We start from the raw sequence: 24,852 nt of genomic DNA, 5'->3' as shown, positions 1-24,852 counted from the left end.
AACTGTTTAGAAATCGTGTTTTTAATGATTTCCTATAATTACAGCACTGCAGGCGTTGTTTCACTATGTCCACTGCACCTTAACTTACACCAGTGTGCATAAATGTTTTATATAAACTACTAAATCCATAGTGGATGTATGTCCCTTATATCCCAGGTCAAAGTGACAGTAGGTGGATAAAGCTAGAGGAGAAGAGGTCGTCAGATATGAAAATGATAAAAAATAAATGAAAATAAGACAAGAAATATTCAAATGTTTTACTGTAAAAACAAAACAAAAACAGTAGGAAACAGCTCCTGCTTCTCACATCCTGATTTATGATTCAGCGCATTCCTTTGAAATGAGGCGCAGACTTGTTGAAGACCTGCAGGGTTCAGTTTTATTACCTGGACCGACAGTGAACGCAACGCAACAGGCTCCAGGTGTCTCTGCACTCAGCTGCAAGTGTCCAACTGTTGTTGTTGTTGTTGTTGACGAGATGCAGCGTTTCAAACACTGACAGACAGGAAACAACAGAGACTTTCTGCTACTTTAATTTCTCATTTACTGTCATGTGTCGCTTTTATTTCCCACTGAGAAGATGAGCGGCGGTGTGACGCGCACTGAGGGAAATGGAGAAGAGGACAACACAGCGAACGTGAGTGATGATATAAACTAGTTTAAGTGTTTCATAATGACACACAGTTTAAATACCTGTGGGGTTTTATTTAACTTTAATGAGCTTATGGTACACAATAATGCGTTTAAAGTGACTTCGTGGTTCCACTGGACTGACGCAGTTCACTTTATTGTGATCCACAGCTGGGATAATGTTAGAAAACTAATTGTAGCAACAGACTATTTGGCTATTTTCCTTTTTTACATATTGTTTTGAGCACGTTCCCACATGAAAGTGAACTGCACAGAAAAATAAAATTTTAGAAAATGAAAATTTTACCTTTTAATTAATGATAGGCTATTAAAGGAAAATAAATGTAATTTTAATTCACATTTTAATAAGAGTTTGAGTCGCCATATTGGATTTACCTGTGTTTCCTCATTGGTATTACAAAATGTAGTGTTTCATTTCAGCACCACATGCTCATGCACATGCTTAGTCACATAGTGTGGTCTTGACCTACTCTATATTTAAAGTGTCTTGAGAACTTCTGTTACGATTTGGCACTGTAAATAAAATTGAATTGAATTGAATATGAGTGCAGAAACAAAACATACTTGTTTGACGACAAGCATCAACTCAAATGTGTATTTTTCACAAAGCTAATTTGACAATCATGGCCAGAAGTCCTTGTCATTATAGGAGCCTATAGCTGGAGCGTGTCACTCATGCTATTAAGTATATACACTGTGACATTATTAAGTGTTGTCAGTGACGATATGGCTGAATTTAAATCAAATTACAGCAGTTTAAAACACAAGTGAATTAATCTACCTGACCATAGATATATAAGAATTATACTAAACGGTCACTGAATTCAATACAAATACCTTTTTGCATGTTATGTATCATTATCCCGGTGTGGTTGGCCCCCCAAAGGTAGCTTCCCCTAGCCTCCTCTGTACCTCAGGTCTCGCTGCCCGGCCATGTCTCTGTAGTGACAGCTAGTGTTTGTGTAGGTGTGAGTGTGGGTGTCTGTGTGTCAGCGTGGCTGTGTGTGTATGTGTGAATGTGTGTATGAACGTATATATATTTGTGTATGTCTCTGTGCATGATTGTGGGAGGGTTGGGTTCTTTTAACTTCCTTCTCCTGATTTTATTTCTTTTTTTCTGTACATCTCTGTAAGGCACTTTGCGATACTTTTCTGTATGAAAAGCGCCATACAAATAAAGGTTGATTTGATTTGATTTGATTATAATGAAATACTCATGCAGGTCAAATATCAGGTGGAGCTGCTGGATTACACTGCTACATGTTGCATAAGTTGAAAGTCGCTTATCGGTAACTTTCCCTGCAGGGATGTGTCACTGTGTACACATGGCACTTTCACTGGAACTTTAACCTCCTTTTTTTCCTCTGAAGATCATAATGGAGCCCGTATTTTAATATGCAAACACAGAGAAGAAGAGCCAGCAGTGCTTGCTCTTCCACCGCACAGCAAAGCTTGATATACGAATGACTTTATGTGTCAAATCCAGTGAAGTGAACGCCCTCCTTGAAAGATCATTCGAGGTAAATTAAATTATTATGCCCTCCAGCCGTGTTTTTATAGCGTAAGAATAACTGTAGAGTTCTAACTTGTTGTTCTAGAACTTTATTAAGTTGATAAAACAATTGACTGGTGTTCCAGAATGTAGAATTTACAGTGGGTTCCAGGCTTAAACCTGTTTCCTGGTCGTTAGATTGATATATCTCCTCTTTTCATTGGAAGTCAAACAATGTTGTTGTTTTTTTCTGTCTTATCTTATCTCAGTTACATTTATCTGACTCTGTGAGGTGTGATCCAGTTTGTGCAAAACCCGTTTTCTTGCACTGTGTAGTCATCATACACTTCATTGTTGATACCAAAGTCTAATGGATATTTACCAAAGTGACAGAAATACAAACTGAGAGGTTTAACATCACCTTCCTTTTTTCAGATCATGGTTAAAGTAATTGATATGCCTAAACCATTCAGGTAATAAGTGTTATTATGTCCTGGTATAATGCTGCATGTGCGTCATGAGGACGGCATGAATCAACAGATCCTTTTGTTTATGCAGATATCTGGCAGGAGGAGCAGAAATACAGAGTCGTGCCTAGACTGATGCCCGTGTTGCAAATTGATTCTTGGCAACTTCAAGCTTTGATGGGCTTTAACTCTGATGAAACAAAAAGTGAATAAATGATTAGAGGAGGATTTCCGACTTATTTCCTGGCTTTACATTTTGGAAATCGCTGTAAACACAAACTTTCCACTCATTTCCACAAACCACTATTTACACTGGGAAACCTATTTCATCCCACTTAAGCACATTTAGGAGTTTAATGGTTCCTTCCTGATCTTGACAAATGACGTTCAAGTTTAGTGTGTTCTGGCGTGCCGTGAGAACATGCTGGGAAGAGCAGTATTGGTCTAGGGAGGATTTTATTAAAATAGCTCAGCTGGATTGTTGTTTTTTTTGTCAACTCCAGGGTAAACTTGCACCGCTACATAAGAGAGATCCACTTGGAGAGTTTTTTGTGTGACGAACATTATTAAATGGCATGTTTGCATTGCACACACCAACAAAAGGATTAGCTGCTATGTTATATAATATATTATATAATAGCATGATAAATTACAGGGCCTTTAGTACACACCTGCACACATTGCAAGTTTGCTCTTTGCTTATACTATTGAAAGAACTTATTTAACAACAATTTTAAGGAATTTATTACTAAAACTTTCAATGAATTGTTCCAACCTCTCAAATGTGACCTTTGGGTTTTGACTGTTAGTCTGACAAAACAAGAAATTTAAGGCCCTCCTCCTGCACTGTGTTTGCTTAATTTGCTTAAATATCAATTAATTGTTTGAGCAATTAAATGCCCAAAAATCTCAATCACAAAAATCACAATTCCCCAAAGTGACAGCTTCAACTGTTTTCCTCAAAGCAATTTCAGTCAAGAGCAACTGGACTGGTTGTTTGTCTAGGAAGACGTTTCACCTCTCATCCAAGAGGCTTCATCAGTTCATGCACGCATCTGACCAGGCTGGGACTGGTCAGCCTGGTCTGATGCGTACATGAACTGATGAAGCCTCTGAAACGTCTTCCTAGACAAACAACCAGTCCAGTTGCTTTTGACTGAAATTGCTTTGAGGATAACGATGACCTGGACGAATGAGAACATTCACAGGCTTCAACTGTTTTGTTTTGTCCGACCAACAGTCCTGAACACAAAGATGCTCAGTTTACTTTACTTTTCTCATTTCACATCAACCATCATCAAAATAGTTGCTAAATTATTTCCTGTCTTTGTCTATCGACTAATCAGTTAGTTGACCGATTGTTTTAGCTCAAAACAACGAATCAAAAACGACAGGTTTGTTTTTTTTAAATCAACAAGGAAATGACTGTTAGTTGCAGCCCTGTTATACTCTTACAGCTGTAATGAAAACAAGTTCATTTCGGCGATGGAAAGTTTAATGTATAAAGTTCCAGGTAGTTAGAGACACAAAAGCATGAACATATTTGGACAGTGGCATTTGACTTTGTTTGCACAGTTTTGTTTACACTGCACACATTGACCGTGCCAGTGTTATAAAAAGACGCTCCATTAATCTCTCTTATATAACTCACACCACACATTCCTCAGAGTGCTGCTACCTACCACCGTCACCATGTGGCAGATAAAGCCTTCTTCATCCCACAGTGTTATCTATTGGTCACTTACTGTCCTCAGTTAGTTCTAGTGTGTGTTTGCATAAACTTGAGTATTAAAGTTAAATCCAATCACTCATTTACTTTGAATGGATGACACTGTGTGCTGTAGATAAAAGGCTGCTTCAGACCTGAATGGTTGTCAATTAAAATGTGGCAAAATCAGTCTGCTTATCACACTTTAAAGGTGGCTTTCAAGCAGTTATGCAGTTTAGATTCACCATCAACAAACCTTTTTGTTCAGTACTGTTTATAATCCAATCAGAGAAATATCCCCTCCAGTTCTTTCCACTGTGTATTTGGCATTTAGTCCTGCAGGGGAGGCTAACAACAGTGCGGCTCATTGGACTGGCACTGTACACTGTAGCTCTCTGACTGGAGAACAATCTGGAGGAGAAAAAAAAGGGTTGGGCAGCTGGTGGAGCCTCACCCAGCCATGTAAGGCAAGACAGCCTTGGCTTCCCACGCACTTAGTCACAAAGACACAGACAGTCTGGATCACAGCTGCCTGAACATCATCAGGAAGAGCCCCCCGACAGCTTCATCTGCTCAGGTAGATATCAGAGGGATCTGCTGTGAGATAAATTGAAAGGGTTTGAATTTGGATTGATACGAGGTGGAGTGCATGATGGTACTTGCAGTTGTTGTTTTGTCTGCTTTGTAAATGTTTGCTTATGTGATTCATTACTTCGTTGGGAACTTGTTTCCCACACGCAGGTTGAACCAGTCCAAAAAGAGATACTTAAACATATTCTGTACATAGAGACATTCATTTACCCTTTTATTGTATTATATTAATCATAAATCATAAATCATAAATAAGTCATAGAGTGTGGTCTATGCCTACTCTGTAAAGCGTCCTGAGATAACTTTTGTTATGATTTAGCACTGTAGATAAAATTGAATACAAGGACAAGGCTCTAAAGTCAAACATTTTGTTCAATCTGAATTTCTATGATTTCATATCATGTTATTTGACACTGACCACCTGAATGGAAATATTGAGTTTGTGGAGATCTTCCCATTTGTCAGTTACTTCTTGTGCTATGAAAACTTGAGTCATTTATTGTTGCCTTGGTGACACATGCTGTTGGTATTCATCATTTATAATTAACATGTGGTTTGGTTTTGACGCAGAACTTGCTGATATCCACTATCTACCATGTCACTTTAAGTGTTTTAGGACTTTTTCTTATCATTCACAGCATGTGTTGTTGTGTTGCTTGGTAATAAAACTGCTGTGTTTTGTCTGCACTCAGAGATGGATGGACTTCACACGCTGCTGTGATCTCTGTTGGCACAGACACACGAGAATGTAGATACTGGTGTTGGTGCAAATAGTCATATACTAGTCTACTTTCTCAGCGTGTTACAATGATTGGGTCAGTAGAAGGGCTGTCAGGATTCGTCAAATCCATCATTCAATTTGACTTTAAGCTCACGATTCAATTTCATTTTGGATTTGACATTTTTTTTCCAGTTCTCACGACTATCAAGTCTTGATTCGCAAAGATCAGCAGCCTATTCGCTTTATGCCCGGAAAACTGTTTACATTTTTAAATTATTCTGTAAAAAGAGGAGCTACATTGGTCACGTGACTTTTAAGGCCATGTGGTCAAATTTAAATTGTCATAGCAGCTTTTGATTTGGATCATTTAAAGCAGGGATGGGCAGTCCTGCTCCTGGAGGGCCACTGTCATTCATGTGTTAGGTTTCTCCCTGCTCTAACACACCTGAGCCTGATGATTATCAAACCTGCGACCAGCTTCAGCTGCTTGATAACGAGCAAATCATCAGAATCAGGTGTGTTGGAGCAAAGAGAAACCTAAAACATGCAGGACAGTGGCCCTCCAGGAGCAGGGCTGCCCTCCCTGATTTAAAGTGAAAGCTCATTTTTGATCAATTTTCGATTGACCCTTTAATAATTGTTATTCTTCAGCATCAATCTGCCATTACAGCTGCGTACAGCAGTGATGACGTGATCAGTAAACAACAGTCATGGAGGAGTTTGTAGCTTGATAACTGGGATTGGATGGTCCTGTATTGATTGTGGGAAGTCACTGACTGGTATGAGGATGCCGTTGTAGCACGGACACTGATGGGAAGCAGTGATGTCACCTAAACAAGAGTCACGTTGTGTACAGATGTGTAGTCAGCTGTTTTCATATTAACAGTGCAGGATCTTATCTGCAGTGTCAATTTTTCCCCTGAATGCCGAAGTGTCAGAGATAACATCTCCTTTACTGTGCTCTAATTCACTCTGCTCTTCTCCATTACACTATTGAAGTCTTCTCGTGTTTCTTGTGTAATCTACTTCGCTCTGCTACCTCATTGTTTTATTGATATGCAACTCTGCTGTAAACCTCTGCACGTTAGAGCTGAAACAGTTCATTGATTAATCAAAAGAGCAATTTATTTTCATATTTTGTGATTTTGTGTTTTAAGCAGATTAACCGTTAAGTAATTTTTTAAAGCAAAATGGCAAACATTACCTCTGGTTCCAGGAGGATTTGCTGTTTTTCTTTGTTTCATGTGGCAGTAAACTGAACATATCTGGGTTTTGGACAGTTGGTCAGAAAAAAAGACTTTTGAAGACACAACCTTGGATTGTAGGTAGACGAAACCATTTATCATGTAAGCAAGAAAACTATCATCAAATTATTTAGCAATGAAAATTACAGTTAGTTGCAGCCTTACTGTATTTTAGTCTGTGCGTTATTGATTTGTACTACTGCTCTTTGCTTAGTCCTCAGTAGCACTCCCACCTCAGAGCTCGAGTTACAGATGACTAAAGATGTGTTAAGTAGCTATGGTCCTGCTCTGTTATCCAATAGGGAAGAAGCAGGACTGACAGAAAACAGACTCTCCCTTAGGGTTTACTGACCTGTGAAAAAGATTCGGTGGCAGATTATTTACCAGAAGGTTTATTTTAACACTTCATTTGCACCTCTGCATTGTTTTTCACTCCTCTTAAATCAATTTGATACCTTTGGAGACAACCTATTGGAGGCCTGCAGTGATCTGTCAAATAAGGCAGAGGTGTTTTGACCAACATACCTACAGTTTAATGAAAAACACTGACATGGGTGTTTACTGGCAGCACAGAGGATGCTAAGGTGCTTCTGACCCAGCAAAATTGGTTCATTGCTTTGATCAAATGCTTTTTTTTCATAAGTTGTTTATTACCTGGAGTACATTAAACACAATCAGTGCAGATTATTTGCAGTGCCTTGTGTAAATGAATAGGATGCACAGTTGTACTTTATTTCTTAAGTAAATGTGAATGCATTCAATGTTGCGTTGATTTCCCAGTAGAAAGCGTAAGTGTTATGCACATGTGGAGTGATTAACAAAGTTCGTCTGTTGATCTTATCAAACTCATGAGTGTGATTAACATCAGTCAATGATATACAGCTGAACACCTCAATTACTGGTATTGATATAAAGTCTCTTAAGCCATTTTAATTAGATCCATTTAGCCTGGAGATATTTTGAAATGGTTTTATACCCAGGGCTACCACTTAACCTCACAGCCTCTGTGTTTGTAAGGGAAGGTTTCTTCTCTTCTTCTTTAGAAATGGAAGTTAGGTGTTTCCGGAGCTGCACAGACAAGCTTACTGGAACTGCACTCAACAATGGAGTCAGATATTAATTTCCCTGTAAATGCACAGAGCAGATGAAAGGTCTTTTCACATTATGCACAGTAATGTGTGAGTTTGAACATGTCCGTGCAGCAGAGAGCAAGCGGGAGAAGTATTACGTTGAGGTCATATGACAGTTAAACCAGTATTACTTGGGAAAAGTGTGTGATAAGGGATATGAGGGTGTTTTTCTGGATAAAGTCTCTTGTTTTTTTCTTGTCAATACATTAATATAATAGCTGTTACATCAGAACTTAACAACAGTTAACAGTTATGTTAATTGGCAGGCAAGGACCACAAAGGTATGCAGTGATTCAATGTTTAATTTAACTTTGCATGTACTGGCCTTTTGGCTTGTAATGACCCATAATAACCACTTTGTGTAGGAGTGGTCCCCAATCAACCTCCCTTTCATCAATAATCGTTGACCTCTGCATTTTGTTGACTGCAATGTGAATAATCAAGGATTTTAAGATGATAATGCTTCAGAATCTTGTTTTGCTGAAATTTGGTGACACGTTTGATGATTTTCAGAGATCTCTTTGGTCTTCAGCACTCAGTGTCTGCATCACCACAGTTTAGAGATACATGTTAGGTGAACATGCTGCTGTTGCTGTTGAGGAAACTCCTCAGGCATTCAGTACTACAGCACTGTTTAATCTACCTGTAATTTGCTTCCAATTTATAAAACAGCTGCTTATTATTTGTGACCTACTTTTCAGATGTGCTTATTAATAAGTTGTGGATGAACGTCACGCACATGCCTGAACTGTAAACGTGTCTTTGGAGTTGGTTCCAAAGAAACACAGATGGATAGCGTGTGGTGAGGCGCAGAACATTATGTTTCTGTGGGCAGTAAGCACCTCCCAGGGTGTGTCTGCACCATTATGCTCTGTGTGAAGCCCTCGAGCACAGAATGAAATGTCGGCTTGCCTGTCACTGTCTCTGATGGTTTTCAGGCGTTGCATTTACACACAAATATCTGCCATTCCAGCTGGGCCATTTAGTTTGGCTTGTAAAGCAGAGAGATGGGTTACGTAAGTAACCAAATGTGTTACCCTCGTTTGCCGCGCCGGGCCGCCTTTCTTTGCTTTGTGTCAGTTATGGTAGGCACGTTCACACACTCCTAAATCACTAAAACTGTTACCACCCATTCACATGCAGGTTGTTTTTTTTGTCAGAGTCACGAACACGCATGCACAAACACACACTTGAGGTAACAAAACAATTAAGAGTATCATCTATCTCTTTTAGTCATTTTCTTAACATTTGATTGGAATCTTGTACACAACAATAAGAAGATCTATAGAAATATATAACTCACAGAGACACACAACATGCAAACACTCCTTATGTTGAACAGTAATTATAAAAACAATAGTGTTGCCATTTTTGCCATTTTGCCCATTTTTCGTGATTTAACATCATGATCTGCAGGCCCCTCGTGTCATTGTTAATGTCCTAATGTCATCAAAAGTGCCACAGACCGCTTTTATAAATTCCGGGCCTCTGTGCAGGGTGTTGCTGTTGTGTGAAGTTGTCACAGAGCTGTTACATTCAGTCACTGACTGATAGTTAATGTGTTTCCAGATGACTGCACTGTCCTGGTGTTCCTTAGTAAAGGGCTTTTCCCCGGAGAGTAGGAGAGAAGGAACGGTTGAATGGAGTTTGTTGTTGGTGGTACTAGCTGTCAACTGTGAAACTAAGTGCAGAATATATTATTCTGGTTGGGATACTTTCTATATTCTCATGTCACGTTCACGTGTTCATGTCACTAAATCATGTGCGTACTGAACACAAAGGCAAATTTCTTGTATGTGAAAATTCACTTGGCGTTAATAACCCATTCCGATTCTGAAGTTGTTATTGTCGCAGCAGTGCAATAAACATAAAGCTGCCAACAGACTGTGGTATGTGGAGAACGTGGCGGTGCCTCTATGATTCCTGCACTGTAAACACAGGTGTTATTCTCACAGAAAGCAATTAAAGGTGTGTAAAGTGCTTTTATTAAGTGAACTGTTGATACATGCTGCATCACTGTGCTGTCATGACAACATGGTCTTGCAGTTTACTGGGTGACGCTATTAAAACGTGTTGTTGTCACATGTGTTTCTGTTGTTAAGGAGCAAATTAAAGGGTGTGAATGTAAACCATTATGCAGGTGAAATGATTAAGCCCAAGAAGATTCTTGACGCCCTTTTAGCATGATTCAAGACACAGGAGCAGCATCTGTTTCTCTTGCAGTTTAAGTACCATGCAAGTGTTTCATCTGCCTGTGAAACGTGTAAAAATACCTCTGACTGAAAATGAAACGCTGGTCCTGGAAAACACATTTTTATGAGTGAAGTTTCAGCTTCCACCTGTAAATGTTAACACCTTACTGCACCGAAGCTACAGTATAACCTCCAAACAAACGCTCCCTCTGATTTAGTCTTCTGACTAACTGAGCATGTGTGTTTCTGAGGGTTCCCACCCATTTCCATGTAATTCTTTAGAAATCAAGAAAGAAATTAAGATAATTACAGTGCAAACATCTACAGGATATGCTGTTTGTGTTGCTTTTTGCTTTTGGCTATTGGATTACGTGCCATTTGCACAGTTTGGCTTTTGGTCTGATTTCTGATCTAATTTACTTTATTGTGCTGCGGCGGTTACTTTCATCAGCACTTAAACTCTAGGCGTCAGCTACAAAGTAAAATAGCCTATAGGCTTTTGAATAATGACTGATAATATCAACATCACTGTTGACGTCATGTACTTCAGGGTGGAGGCAAACTGCAAACAACAGCTACAGCACATTACATATAAGCTACACCAGCACATACTGTACATAAGAGGACATATATACACAATTGCATACACAACCACATAACCCCACATAGTCTAGGATTAAGCAAAATTTAGGTTGGTGATACGATAAAAATCCAACTTTTGCATAACTCACCTGTACCTGGACTTTTATCTCCCCATCTGCAAATGGGATTAGTTTGTTTTCTTTGCACGTAAAAAGAAAAGGCAACACAATTTGTGTGGCGGCATTCCTCCACTTACTTAAATGGGCGTTGCCAAGGGGGATTATGTAAGGTCAAAGCAGGTATTTGCTTTGGGGAAAGGTTGTACTTTGTTATGTAAAAACATATCTGGTCTAAAAAAGGACAGCTGCGTTTGACTGTCAACTGATATCAACTGTCATCTCATTTTTTAAAAGGCGGTATCCTACAAAACTATACATTTCTCAGCTGGACATTTTTTAAATCCAGTTGTCGAATTATTGACTGTCTATTAGATTATTTGTCTCTGAAACATCAAATCTGAATAACTGTTTTTTTTTGTCTTAAGAAATGTTGTTTAAAAATAAAAAAGTGGTGTGCTCTGTTGCGCTGTGAACATTAGGACATTTTCAGTGGATGCTCTCAGAAGCTCTAGATAGATAGACTCAATAGACTCAAAAGAGCACGAACGAAGTCGAAACCAACTTCCCACCAACGACTGCCACTCTAACGACGGCCGTTGGCACTTGGAGCACAAAGGGTTCCAGTGACATCATCGGCCTTGTGAGAGGTTAAATACCTGGATCTCCACACCAGACGTTTGGACCAGTCCCAGCCTGGTCAGATACGTACATGAACTGATAAAGCCTCTTGGATGAGAGGTGAAACGTCTTCCTGGACAAATAACCAAGTCCAGTTGCTTTTGACTGAATTTGCTTTGAGGATAACGATGACCTGGACGAATGAGAACATTCACAGGCCTAGATAGATAAAGATCTAGGGCATAAAATAAATCAATATCAATGGACTTTCTGTAAATGGCTATGATCAACATATAGCAGTATGCACTTCCAGTGAAAGCCTGCAGTCATTGATCAGGAATACGTGTCATAAAATCTGCAATACCATTAAAAAAAACATCTTTTAAACAAATATAGGGGCTATATAGATAAAAGTAGAATAAACACCCAATCTTGTGGGCCAAGTCAGACCATCTGCCAGAAATACCAGAGAGTGTGTTGTTGTTACTCACTATTTTCTAGTGAAGTTGTCAAATTCTCACATGATCCGTTTTTATTTCCAAGGCAACATTGTGTTAGATTGAAAGTGACTCATTCAGCAGTCACGGATGTTTAGAGTATGGGTATTTTGGTCCCTGCTGGACTGGTTTCATTTGCTCCAGTGAGTTTTTGGTCACGATCACCAGACGTTGCCCTGAGGGTGGAATGGAAATGTCTCCTCAGTGACGGTTGCTAGGCTTTTTGTGTCTTAACAGTGCGGCATCCTCAGAGGAACTTCAGTATGGGGAAGTTTTAATGGCAAAAAGTACGGCTTTTCTTTCTATGCTCCACCCTCTTTCTCACTGGTGACTTTCTTTTTGAGCCCCTCTCCTTTCTCTTCATTGGTTGTTTTTGTCAAAATCCCCACAGCTCCATTTAGTCATGTAGTTCCTCTTTAATTCCTTCATTTTTCACTTCAGGTCCGATGCAGCAGGCGGCTTAGACTCACTCTTCAAAGTCAGGATCAGTCAGGCTGCCCCTCGGAGCGGCACAGCAGCAAGGTGTAGGTGCAACCGGCGCCCAAAGATGATTGTTCATTTTCTGGATTAACTCGAACTGTCAGTTTGATTAAACGTAGAACCCACAGCCTGTTGGAACAAAGACCTCAAAATGCCTTCACCCCCACAACAGGTCACACCCAGGTGTGAATCCTCCAAGGCACCCAAACTGTTCATTGGCTGAATTGACCCCTAGGTGATGACATCATCCGGTCCTATATAAAGTGAAGCACACAATCTCTCGCTCTCTTTCTACTGACTCTTTCTACTGAATCTTTTCTACTGGATCTTTCGACCGGATCCTCCTGCTCTTCTCCAACTCTACGCGTCCCTGCGGATCCAGGAGACCAGCTGCCCGCTGTCCCCTCGGCCCTGGACCTGGCCTATGGCGTAGGATCACCACAAAGGTTAACCAACCGGTTATCCTCAACTGAGCACAGCACAGAGCGATCCGAATCCTCTTTTGCCTAAGAGCCACAAATAAGACAAGAACCTCTTCACCACGGAGCTTCCTTTCTTCACCCAACCACTGGCATCAAGCAATGCGCAACATCTCCTATCTCATGGACTGGTAACTAATCACCAACTGGGCATTACTACATGTTATAGGACTTTATGAACGGCTAGATACCATTGTAATTTGTCATAAGAACTGAGAGATCAGGCTTCCGGCCTTTGTGTAACAAAGAGAGTGTTCACACCTTCTCCGAGCCCCCACCTCTTCTCTTTGTCCCTCTCTCTCACACACACACACACACACGCACACACACACACACACATACACACAAACATACGTTTGTTGTTAGCTTTAGTTAGTTCATTGTGTTTTGTTTGTTGCATTTATTAACCTGTTAATAAATGTTTGTGTTTACCATATGTCTGATTATTTGATATTACACAAAGATGAATGAGCCAGCTTCTACTAAGAAAAGAACTTCTTAAATCCTTCAACTAATTAAACTATTATATTTATCGGTGTTTAACCCTTAATTAGTAGTTTAATATATTTAATGAGACTTTAATATTAGTTATCACTCCGTCTATGACGGTGGTGCCCCGAGGAACTCTGGTTTGACTAGAGTCATTTTTATTATTATCTTTGATAATTATTGGTGATAACTAATATTTCCTTGATTAACGGTAAGTTTATTGAGAATACTCAGTCTCATAATCTGAACGTGAGTCAAGGCACTATATTTGATTGGTTCTCCGTGTGACGTTTTTAATAAATTGAAGTTATTAATTTTTAGTAATTTTTCTTTATTAATTTTCCTCATCAAATATTTCATTTGATAGTCACTATTGATCCAATTAAACCCAAAGTACCTACATTGGTGCCCCGTGTGAGGCTTAGTTATGTTGGCTTGGCAATAATTCATAATTGTGTGATATTAATATTGGTCATATTTTTGGACATTTAACAATTTTTGGATTTTCGTCCAAAATTTTCCAAAAGTCGTTCCATTTAACCCCACTTGTCTTCCACAGGAGTAGACATCCAGCTGTACTTACTAACAAGTACAAAGTGGTGTTATTTGATTAATTCTCCAAATTTAGCTAAAGCGATTTGAGAATATTGATAACCTCTGTAAGCCTGATAGTTACCCTTAAGATTTTGCTATTGCTGCTAGCTATTGAAGTTTGGTTTTGCATTTGAATATCACATATTCAATGCAATTTAATGAGTCTTGTCATAAGTGTTGCTAAATTAAGTGCTCCTTCCCCTAAACTCATAGCGTGCCCACGGCCCTATGAACCCGAGAGTTTTAACTGTTGGAACTGCCTTGCATTTCAACCTGAGTGGAGATAGATAGAGCCACAGTGTGCTACCAGCCCCTGTGAAATAAAGTTACATGCCCAGCTGTTTCTTCCACGTGTCTCAGCTTGAGTAGTACTTTATAGATATTATTCCCTGACTGACTGCCCTGCATCTCAGTTAGTGTAAATTCTGGTCCCAGAACCACATGGTGCTGTAGTTGCCCCTCCCCGTGCAGGAAGCAAGCTACCCACAAAGTGTAGATCAGAGGAACTGTTGTTTTAGGCTAGTGTACTACCCAATTTACATCACAAGGTGTTTGCCAAGCAACACCAGAGCCAAAACAATTGCATTGTTGTACTAGACAACAAGTTTAATCTCACCTTCCATTTTAACACAATGGAGAACCCAAGTGTAGAGAATTTCATTTCTTCCCTAGCACAGAGCCTTAAACCTGGCTACCCTGAGTTCATTAACACATTGAACTTAAGTGAGTGCAGGAAAGAAATAGACTCCCTTCTCAGCGACACATCAAAAGGGTCTGTGGTGAGATGTTTGCTCCTGAACTTCCACCGGCAAATTAACATTGTCTGTCAGAGCAAAATAGCATTAGAAAAGGAGATAGAATCCCTTAAAACTCAAAATGTTAATCTCATCAGTGAAGTTCAGATAGCAAATCACAAAGTCCTGCGTTATTTAGAAGATTTGCACTCAGCAGAGTCACAGCTCTTCTCCCACAAAAAGGAATTGTTAGGGCTTAGATCAGAAACTCTTGTCCCACCAAAGTCGTTCAGCCTTGCTGATTCTGGCTTTTCAAATTCAGATTCCTCCCCCAATGAGAGATTAACGCCCTCTCCAGAGCCGACCAGGGAAGTTCACTCCTGCCCTACCTCCTCACTGCATGACTTTGAGAGTGATGACAGAGCTAGCATAGTCTTGCCTTCACAAACGGTGACCTCACAATGTCCCCGCCTTGAAGAGCTTGAGCTTCTAGCTAAAGATATGGACGTGTTTGATCCAGACAACTGCGATCATAACATTGAGGACCATTTTAGGGAATTAGATCAAAATCTAATTGACCTGCCCAATGCAACACAGAGAGAGAAAGTTAAACTTGTGTGGAAAACCAGCTCAAAAGCTGTCCGCAAAGTTATACAGTCTCAACCTGCCAGAGTCAGAAATGACTACAATGAGCTCCGTCATGCACTGACAGAAGAATTTGCTTCTACTGCAGACGAAATCTCTTCTTTGGTTGCAGCTAGTCAAATAAAACATTCCCGTCAAGAGAGTCCCAGAGACTATTACAGACGTTTGAGACACGTATACTTCCAAGGAAGGAATGCACCAGGCTTAGAAGAGAACCCAACCTTTAAGTCCCTGTACTTGCAGAATCTTCATCCTTGTATACGTACACACGTTATTCTTGAGACAAGAAAAGATAACCTCTCTCTTAACGAGGTTAGGAAAATAGCACAGGTGGCTTGGGAAACTGTTGTCAATTGCAAAGCAAGGGAAACAACATCTGCTTCCAGCAGCTCAAACACCGTGAGGTCACACAGACCTTCTGTCTCAGAACCCCATCCTCAGAACAGATCGAAAGGGGGGGACAAAACACAGCATAGGGACGCAGAGCGTAAACGCCATGTCCGCCAGCTGCCACGGGATAGTCATGCCCAGAGCAGGAGCTGTAGAAGGCCATATTCTGAGATCCTGGCCCAGCATAATGACCTGCCAAACCACTGCTCAGATGATGACCACAGCATCTCTGACCGCAGTTCAGAACCCGACAGTGACAGCGCCTCTGAGTGTCTTTCTGTACACGGCTACAGGCAGCGTTACAGCCCTGAGCCACGAGTTAAGAAGAACTTCAAACAACAGAGCTCCAGAGTCCGTTCCTCTCGGTTTTGTAGGTAACAGTCCGTCTGCACTGATAGTAAGATTAATGCAATCTCAGCAGCCTTACTTTTCTTACAGTTAAATTGGTAAACTTTGATTTGTTAGCAGCCGCAGCAAACTCAATAAGACCCAAATTGTAATTGGACTTAACACCTTGTACAAACTTTGCAAATACTTTTGGATCAACTCCTTGTATTTTGTAATAAGCTCACTGGTAAACACTAGTTTAGGACACATCTTGGATTGACACACCAATCATACAACTGTCCTCATGCAACTGACAGCTGCATCTCATCTGTATCTCACCCCAAGTCATTTACATAACTAACACTTCTGTTCTCACTAACCTGAAGAGTAGCTGAGAAACAATGTTTATTATGTATTTCGTATAGTGCCCATTGTCATGTTTAGATTTAGTTTTGTAGCTTTTGTTCTTGCCTAGTCGAGATATTAGTAGTGTTTAGCCAATTCCCAGTTGGTGAAATAACTGCCCAAAACGTTGCAAACACTAAATGAACTGACAAATGAACTCTGTACATCTATGGACTGTGAAAGATGCCCTTAAAACCGCACATCGGGTGCAGTCTCAAGGACATCGGGGGGATATGTAGGTGCAACCGGCGCCCAAAGATGATTGTTCATTTTCTGGATTAACTCGAACTGTCAGTTTGATTAAACGTAGAACCCACAGCCTGTTGGAACAAAGACCTCAAAATGCCTTCACCCCCACAACAGGTCACACCCAGGTGTGAATCCTCCAAGGCACCCAAACTGTTCATTGGCTGAATTGACCCCTAGGTGATGACATCATCCGGTCCTATATAAAGTGAAGCACACAATCTCTCGCTCTCTTTCTACTGACTCTTTCTACTGAATCTTTTCTACTGGATCTTTCGACCGGATCCTCCTGCTCTTCTCCAACTCTACGCGTCCCTGCGGATCCAGGAGACCAGCTGCCCGCTGTCCCCTCGGCCCTGGACCTGGCCTATGGCGTAGGATCACCACAAAGGTTAACCAACCGGTTATCCTCAACTGAGCACAGCACAGAGCGATCCGAATCCTCTTTTGCCTAAGAGCCACAAATAAGACAAGAACCTCTTCACCACGGAGCTTCCTTTCTTCACCCAACCACTGGCATCAAGCAATGCGCAACATCTCCTATCTCATGGACTGGTAACTAATCACCAACTGGGCATTACTACATGTTATAGGACTTTATGAACGGCTAGATACCATTGTAATTTGTCATAAGAACTGAGAGATCAGGCTTCCGGCCTTTGTGTAACAAAGAGAGTGTTCACACCTTCTCCGAGCCCCCACCTCTTCTCTTTGTCCCTCTCTCTCACACACACACACACACACGCACACACACACACACACATACACACAAACATACGTTTGTTGTTAGCTTTAGTTAGTTCATTGTGTTTTGTTTGTTGCATTTATTAACCTGTTAATAAATGTTTGTGTTTACCATATGTCTGATTATTTGATATTACACAAAGATGAATGAGCCAGCTTCTACTAAGAAAAGAACTTCTTAAATCCTTCAACTAATTAAACTATTATATTTATCGGTGTTTAACCCTTAATTAGTAGTTTAATATATTTAATGAGACTTTAATATTAGTTATCACTCCGTCTATGACGGTGGTGCCCCGAGGAACTCTGGTTTGACTAGAGTCATTTTTATTATTATCTTTGATAATTATTGGTGATAACTAATATTTCCTTGATTAACGGTAAGTTTATTGAGAATACTCAGTCTCATAATCTGAACGTGAGTCAAGGCACTATATTTGATTGGTTCTCCGTGTGACGTTTTTAATAAATTGAAGTTATTAATTTTTAGTAATTTTTCTTTATTAATTTTCCTCATCAAATATTTCATTTGATAGTCACTATTGATCCAATTAAACCCAAAGTACCTACAAAGGTACAAACCAAACACGGTTTTCTCATGCCCTGTACTGAATGAGAGAAAGAAGTGAAGGATGGGACATTCACTAAACTTTTTTCCCCGCACAGGAGAGCAGCATTGCAGTAGTGCTGCCACAGAAACCAGAGGAGCAGGAAGAAACACTTATCACTCCCACAGAAGACAAAGTTGAACTCATTAAGGTATGTGAGCGTATTTTGGTGTGTACGAGCGTGTACGAGCCAGTCCACCTTCTGCGTGCTCACCTGTGTTATCCAACACACTCCTGTCATTGTGTTTCCAGGTTTACCTCGAAGCCCGTCCAGAGATCAGGATGCTGACCGATGAGGTGTCGCAGATTCAGGAGGTCTGTGTGCGACGGACGGAATAAGTCAACATTCAACCCACGGTGGAGAACTAATTAAACACTTTTTTGTTGTTTTTGTTTCTAGGTGAGGTACTGTCTGAAGACTCTCAGACAGCAGATGGCAGCCAGGCAGAACACTAATAACAACAAGGTACACGCCCTCTGCTTTAACGTCTTCCTGACTATAGCGCTGAGAGAATTAGACAAATAATTGTTTGTCAGATGTCAAGGAGATGTATATATGTTCCTTGTTTGTTTGGGTTTCTGTGTACATTTTGCTTCTTTGTTGTGTGTTGAGCTCTCTCAGCTACTGTAAAAATAACTGTAGTTTGTGTCTGAAGTCTTTTGTACATTCATTTAATACTTGTTACAAAGTGCTTCACTTTTACAACAAAAATGTAATCATAGTCAATCAAAAAATGTGAAATAATAAGGACAAATCAGGGCATCCACAAAGTTTACTGATCTGACCCTCAAAGAAAGCCATGGCAGTAAAGGCCTGGTCACCACCATGAGTCTTGTACTTTGAGCAGAGCACAAGCAGGAGCCCTTAAATGGCATCTTTACTGGCCTTCAGTAGAGCCAAATTGTGTGCGGCCATAAAAGTAATTACAAAGATTTTAAATTCAAATCTAAATTGAGCAGGGAGGCAGTGAACCAATGCCAGTACCAGGAAAAAACAGGGACGCTGTGAAGTTTGTGCAGCCAAACTTTTAACTAGTTGTAGAAGTGCTACAGCGTCTTGGCTTATACAAGAATATGATTCATTACAACAGTGTAACTGTCGTGTTTCTCAAGCGGCAACCTCCAGGGCTGAAAAATGAAGCCAACGCATAAGATGCAGGGGGAACTTGAGACTGGATCTCAAAGGGAGTCAATGCCCGAAGAGCCTCTTGTTAAAATGCCTAACTTGGTACAAAAAAAGATTTTAGTCTCTATAGGTAATTTCTCCATTCATGAACCTTTTATACTACTACTACTACATTTTTATATAACTCCCATGTTGAAATTATATTAAGGCTTAAAGTAATGCATAATTAAGGGCCTGGCAGTTTTGATTGACCTGATGGGTGTCGTCAAAGGCGTCGAGCATAGACTGCGGTCTTCATTCACCTCTTTTAGGATTTGCCAGGAGTTGATTGGTGTCGGGCACTGCCACTTCCTTTTGGCTCTAAAGTGACGTCACGCAGATTACGTCCATATTTTACACAGTCTGTGGTGTTTCTCAATGTACGTGTTGTCAAAGTGGTGACGATCCTTTCCTTCATCTGCTTCCGTTTCCTTAAGCTGTTGTGCTGTGATCTCTCAGCAATTCTAGTATTTGTACATTTTCCGGGTAAAAGGAGAAATAAAGCTCTGACTCCACTACCCTACCCTCTGCTCTCCTCTTCAGTATCCAGTTAATGGCTTCAAAGTCAACACGCCCAGCAGCCAACCAGCTGTCACCAATGGTCGCACTGTTCTCATTGAGTCAGACGCTGAGGTAAGCTCGTCACAGTTCAGCCTTCTCTAACTACCGTTTGCTGTGTTTTTTATGATCCGATCATTCATCAGTTTAATATGAATGAGCCAAGGGGAATGGCAGAAACCAATTTCAGCTGAAACCAGTTTGAATGCATTCAAATTTCTATTTAAATGACAGGCAAAACATTCATAATGGGAAAAATGTCTTACCCTCCAGCTGTTTCGCACTCACACTTTTCAGCTGCCTGCTGCTCCACAGAAAATGGAGCCAGACCCTCTGAAGCTGATAACAAAGCTTACCCCACGCAGCGCAGGGGCTCACTTACATTTTGATTAATAGCGCTCACTCGAACACACTTCCCACACACACACACGCACACACACACACGCACTGGCACACGCACACGCACATGCATACACACACACACACGCGCGCGCACACACGCAATTTTGTATTTCTCATGCATTATTCTAGACTCTGAACATCATAACATCCCCTGCAACACTACCATTATCTAGTAGTGTAGGAGCAGGGAAGTATTGTGGCTTTCCATAGCCATGTGTGTGTGGTATGTAGGTAACCTAGGGTCAATTTACACTGCTGACACTAAGTGGTGTCAGATTATACAGCAATGCAAAGTGCATTGTTTGCCTGGAAAAGGTATTTTTCCAAACTAAAAGACAACCCCGAGATAAAAAGGTTTTCTCTGCACAATGCAATGCACGTCCAGCTTCTTGTCTAAATGCTTTTGATACTTCAGGTTAGGCCAGCAACCTTTAAAACATGCACAAACAGATCGCTCTGATGTGTTAGCTCTCAGGTTCAAGTAGTTTGCCACATTAAGCCTAATTGAGCACGGCACTTTCTGTCTGCCTGTAATCTCAGGTCGTGGATAATCAGGAGAGCGCGAGGCTCAGGGAGGCGACCAAGCGTCTGTACGCGCAGCTGAAGGAGATGGAGAAGAGGCATCAGGAGGAGAGGGAAAGACTGCAGGTTTGTCTCACGAGATGAGTGACATTACAAGAATTCCTGCCTGCAGCTATGACTCACTCCTCTTCCTTTAATAGTCCTCTTTATCTGTCAATCTTTGGATGTTATCACTCATCCTGTGATTCCCTACTGTTTGAGTCTTTGCTCTGCAGCACATTCAGCTGTCAGGTCATGTGGGGACATTGCCCACCGATTTACCATAGGCTGGTGGTCTTGTACTAAAACCCTCTTTATAGTTAGTCGCCCCAACACAATACTGACACAACAGGCGGATGCATAGAACCATTTACTGTACATCATTTTAATTCTAACTTGTCCTCAGTCATTGTATTTTATCTTAATTGCAGGTCTCCTCTAACATAGAGGATATAAACACCTCGGTTGGTTGACTATGGCTGTGTAGGGAACTTAAAAATACTCAACTTAAAAGTTATCTGAGACAGTTGCAATAAAAAGTCAAAAGAAAACTCAAGCAGTAAGACAATCTGAGAGTTTTTAAACAAACCAAACTATCTGTTATAAACATCCATTACAGTTTATAGACTTCCCTAGTTTAACTTTTATTACTGTACTCACTGTTAACATTTCAATGGTACTCATTTTTGTTTTTACCTCCAAATGAAGTGGTTTAGATAATCTGACCAAACTGTTGACAAGCCCCAAACAACTTCCACCTAAGCAGTGGTCTAATCAGCTAAAGTAATTGAGAACAGTAATTGTTTGAGCCTTTAATAGCGTATCCACACTCATTTAATCACAGGAAACCCCAAACAAGTCCTTACTCTGTGGCTCCCCTCACAGGCCGAGTCACGCGATCACGGAGTTCGTCTGGCTGAGCAGTCTGAGCGGCTGCAGAAGGCGGAGGAGCAGTCGGAGGAGAGGGGTCAGCAGGTGGAGGAGCTGCAGAGGCTGCTGGGAAACATGGAGATCGAGAGCGGCCTTCTCAAAGACAAGGTGGCTGCAGGGGAGATAGAGCTGCTGCAGCTCAGAGCAGACAGGGAGGAGGGGGAGGAACATAAGCAGAGGTGAGAAGAAAAAACAGGGATGAGCCAAAGTGCAACCACTGGTTTTTATGTGTTTTGTTTTTTAACAAACGAAATTACGCAGAAAACACAGTATACTGAACCCAATAATGTTATTTGTTTCACTATTAATTAGAGGTAAATCCATCCATTTTTATATCCTATAAAATGATTTTGAAATTTTTTATCCATTAACAACCTGCAAAATACAAATAGCATGACCTCCTCTAGTCAAAATTACAAAACACCTTGTTCAGTAGTTTTCTTAAGGTATAGCTTTGTACTTCATATGTATCAATTTGCTGTTTGTTTTGACATAGTTTTCTTTATATATTTGTGTGTTTGCAGGTGTGAAAAGCTGGAGAAGGAGGTGGCCATCCTGAAGGAAAAGATTCATCACCTTGACGACATGTTAAAGAGTCAGCAGAGGAAAGTCCGCCACATGATCGAACAGGTATTTATGCACACAAGCAGGTTGACTAACAGTGGAGGGCGCACGCACATGCACACGCGCACGCACACACACACGCAAATGAGCGCTCCAGTGCCCACAACTGCACAGGAAACCATTAACGAGGAAATTAGATTTTGAGGAGGCAGACACATTAAGCGCAATTGATTCGCAGGAGCGGAGCCGAGAGGAAACGTGCGGTGAAACAAAAATCACTTGTCATGAATTAGTGATGCTGCTTCTGCCCCCGTTGGACGAGTGAGCCGTTTCTCCTGAGCATCTCACATTGTTTGTGTTGTCTGTTTTGTCGCTGATACAGCTGCAGAACTCCCGGACGGTCATTCAAGAGAGAGAGAGATTCATCCGGGATCTGGAGGAGAGGGTGGCTTTCCTGGAAGCTGAGGTCAGGAGCCTCACGTCACTGCACTTAGAATCTAAATGAATCACTGAGGGCTACTTTAATTATGACTGAATGTTCTTCTGACTTTTTATAGCATGTTATTTGTCCTTTTAGTTCTCCTTTTCTGTGCTAAAGCCACACACACACACACACACACACACACACACACACACACACACACACACACACACACACAGCACACAAAGAAATACAGAAAAGAATACTAGGAAATAAAGAAATAATATTAAATTCATTTCATTAAGTAAAAAAATAAAATAAATATACAGACCAATATACAAAAATGAATGCATGTATATTATTACACAGAAATAAATTTACAAATTGGAAAATAAATTTTTTTTTTTAATTTTATATTTAGTTATTTGTCTTTTATATTTTTATATTTATACTTTTTTTTCTTCATCTTTATAGTTCCAGATTTATTATATTGTTCTTTTACAAAATTCACTCCATACATATAGACTAAATCATTTTCCAATCACATAAAGGAGGAAAAGTTGTCCTGCATGTAAAACGTTCAAACTACTGCTACTGTAATTGCACCTGTGCTTGAGTGCACACACTGTAATGTGTCAAACCCTTTTCTGTCTGCAGAACAGAGAAATGCATGACCACATGGAGTACTTCCTGTCAGGCCAGGACCCTCCGCCCCTGACGTCCACTGAGAACAAGCCAGAGGTCGTTTACAGGTGAGCCGCTCTTTTTCTGATTCACAGTAAAGTGCTGATTTCCTCTTACTAAGAGGGTTTATTTTCCACCAGTCATGCTGTAGTCAAATGTCAACGTAAACTGCATAATATCCATTTCCCTATTTCTCCCCCTCTGTGCAGTAAACCACTCACACCGTCAACACCGACCAACAAGACCCTCCCCTTCATCAAAGTCATTGAGATCAAGTCCTGAATGGAACTGCAACCAAATCCACTTTAAATATATATTTAACCATCCATTAGTGTTAATATATATTTAACCATCCACCAATGTTAACATGTATTTAACCATCCTCCAGTTCATTAAAAAAGGTTGGCTTAACAGACTTCATGGTGACAAAGCACATCGGTCCTTTGTTAGTACCTCATTTACTTTTGAGGCTGTTCTGTATATTTTTACTGGCTCTCTCTGTGTCAAACAGAATCTGAAAAAAGGAAATATTCAAACTAGTATCTAACGATAGAATCCTAAAAAGGAAACGAAGCTGTGCAATGCACTTCGTAAACGATCTACAAAGCCACAAATCTGTGCAGTACGTATTCTCTCAGCAAGTCTTGACAACGCAGTGGCAGCAAGTTGACCAGTAAAGTTCATTATGTTGTATATAAATCAGCTGTTTGAACAGGTCAATGTAACAGGTGGGTCAAGATTATTATTGTAAATGTCTCTGTTACGTATACATTGGGACAACTGTACAAAGTGAGTGAGTGTTCTCAGCACATCTTTATCCTACAGCCTTCAGTTCAGGGTCAGATTCCTCAGTGCTTTGCACCACAATGCCAATGGCAGGCATGCTGTTGAAATATGATTTATGTTTAACTTAAATATATTTCTCTGACATTAGAGTGGGTTGGATATAATCAGAGTAATAATGCTAGTGTTATATATTAGACATTTTACCTTTTTATTTTAGTTATGCAGGAAAATACTTATTAGAGGCTCCTTGTAGAGGCTAGTGGATGTTTTCTTATCTACACTGCCATGTGCTGCCTCAACACCTTTATTATATATCCTGTTTTTGCTATGTATTTAATAACAACTCTGCTTTAACATGTTCACTTACTTACATCAGTATACTTTGTTTGTATAGACTCTGCTGTTCTTCTGTAAAATACTTGCAATCCAGGATGTGTGTATTTTTATAACTCAGTACCAATTTACTGTGAACGCTGTCGACATACACTGAAGTTCCGTCTGTTATTTTGTGTCACATTTTATTTCAGTATAATGAAATACCTGCTTAAACCATTGTTGCATTTGTGAAGTTTTACCATCTCCGTTGTTGCATCTTTACTCTGTACTGCCCCCTAGTGTAAATATTAAA

The 24,852-nt window shown here is 40.4% G+C and overlaps 1 protein-coding gene across 4 annotated transcripts; it reads left to right on the top strand.

Annotated features, from left to right (window-relative positions):
• The first annotated feature begins 398 nt into the window (after nucleotides 1–398).
• Nucleotides 399–24,852, top strand: tuft1b (tuftelin 1b). 4 transcript variants are annotated; one of them, XM_083925395.1, is made up of 12 exons: nucleotides 399–637; nucleotides 12,454–12,534; nucleotides 18,212–18,304; nucleotides 18,406–18,468; nucleotides 18,554–18,619; nucleotides 19,862–19,951; nucleotides 20,819–20,926; nucleotides 21,725–21,948; nucleotides 22,294–22,399; nucleotides 22,716–22,799; nucleotides 23,412–23,506; nucleotides 23,648–24,852. In XM_083925395.1, the coding sequence occupies exons 1-12, from the start codon at nucleotides 581–583 to the stop codon at nucleotides 23,718–23,720; spliced, it is 1,140 nt and encodes a 379-aa protein (XP_083781521.1). In that variant the 5' UTR covers nucleotides 399–580; the 3' UTR covers nucleotides 23,721–24,852. The 4 variants fall into 4 exon arrangements, with proteins under 4 accessions (XP_083781521.1, XP_083781522.1, XP_083781523.1 ...); XM_083925397.1 differs by lacking the exon at nucleotides 399–637 and adding an exon at nucleotides 4,814–4,895; XM_083925396.1 differs by lacking the exon at nucleotides 12,454–12,534.

This window comes from Echiichthys vipera, assembly GCF_963691815.1.
Source record: "Echiichthys vipera genome assembly, chromosome: 13".
Lineage (NCBI taxonomy): Eukaryota > Metazoa > Chordata > Actinopteri > Perciformes > Trachinidae > Echiichthys > Echiichthys vipera.
This window is presented reverse-complemented; position numbering and strand designations above follow the sequence as displayed.

What these genes read in the sequence shown, in the direction of transcription:
- tuft1b (XM_083925395.1), top strand. Translation starts at nt 581, where the DNA reads ATGAGCGGCGGTGTGACGCGCACTGAGGGAAATGGAGAAGAGGACAAC. An exon ending in TCATTGAGTCAGACGCTGAG is followed by an intron (nt 19,952 to 20,818) that starts GTAAGCTCGTCA and finishes CTGTAATCTCAG; the next exon opens with GTCGTGGATAATCAGGAGAG. An exon ending in TCCGCCACATGATCGAACAG is followed by an intron (nt 22,400 to 22,715) that starts GTATTTATGCAC and finishes TCGCTGATACAG; the next exon opens with CTGCAGAACTCCCGGACGGT.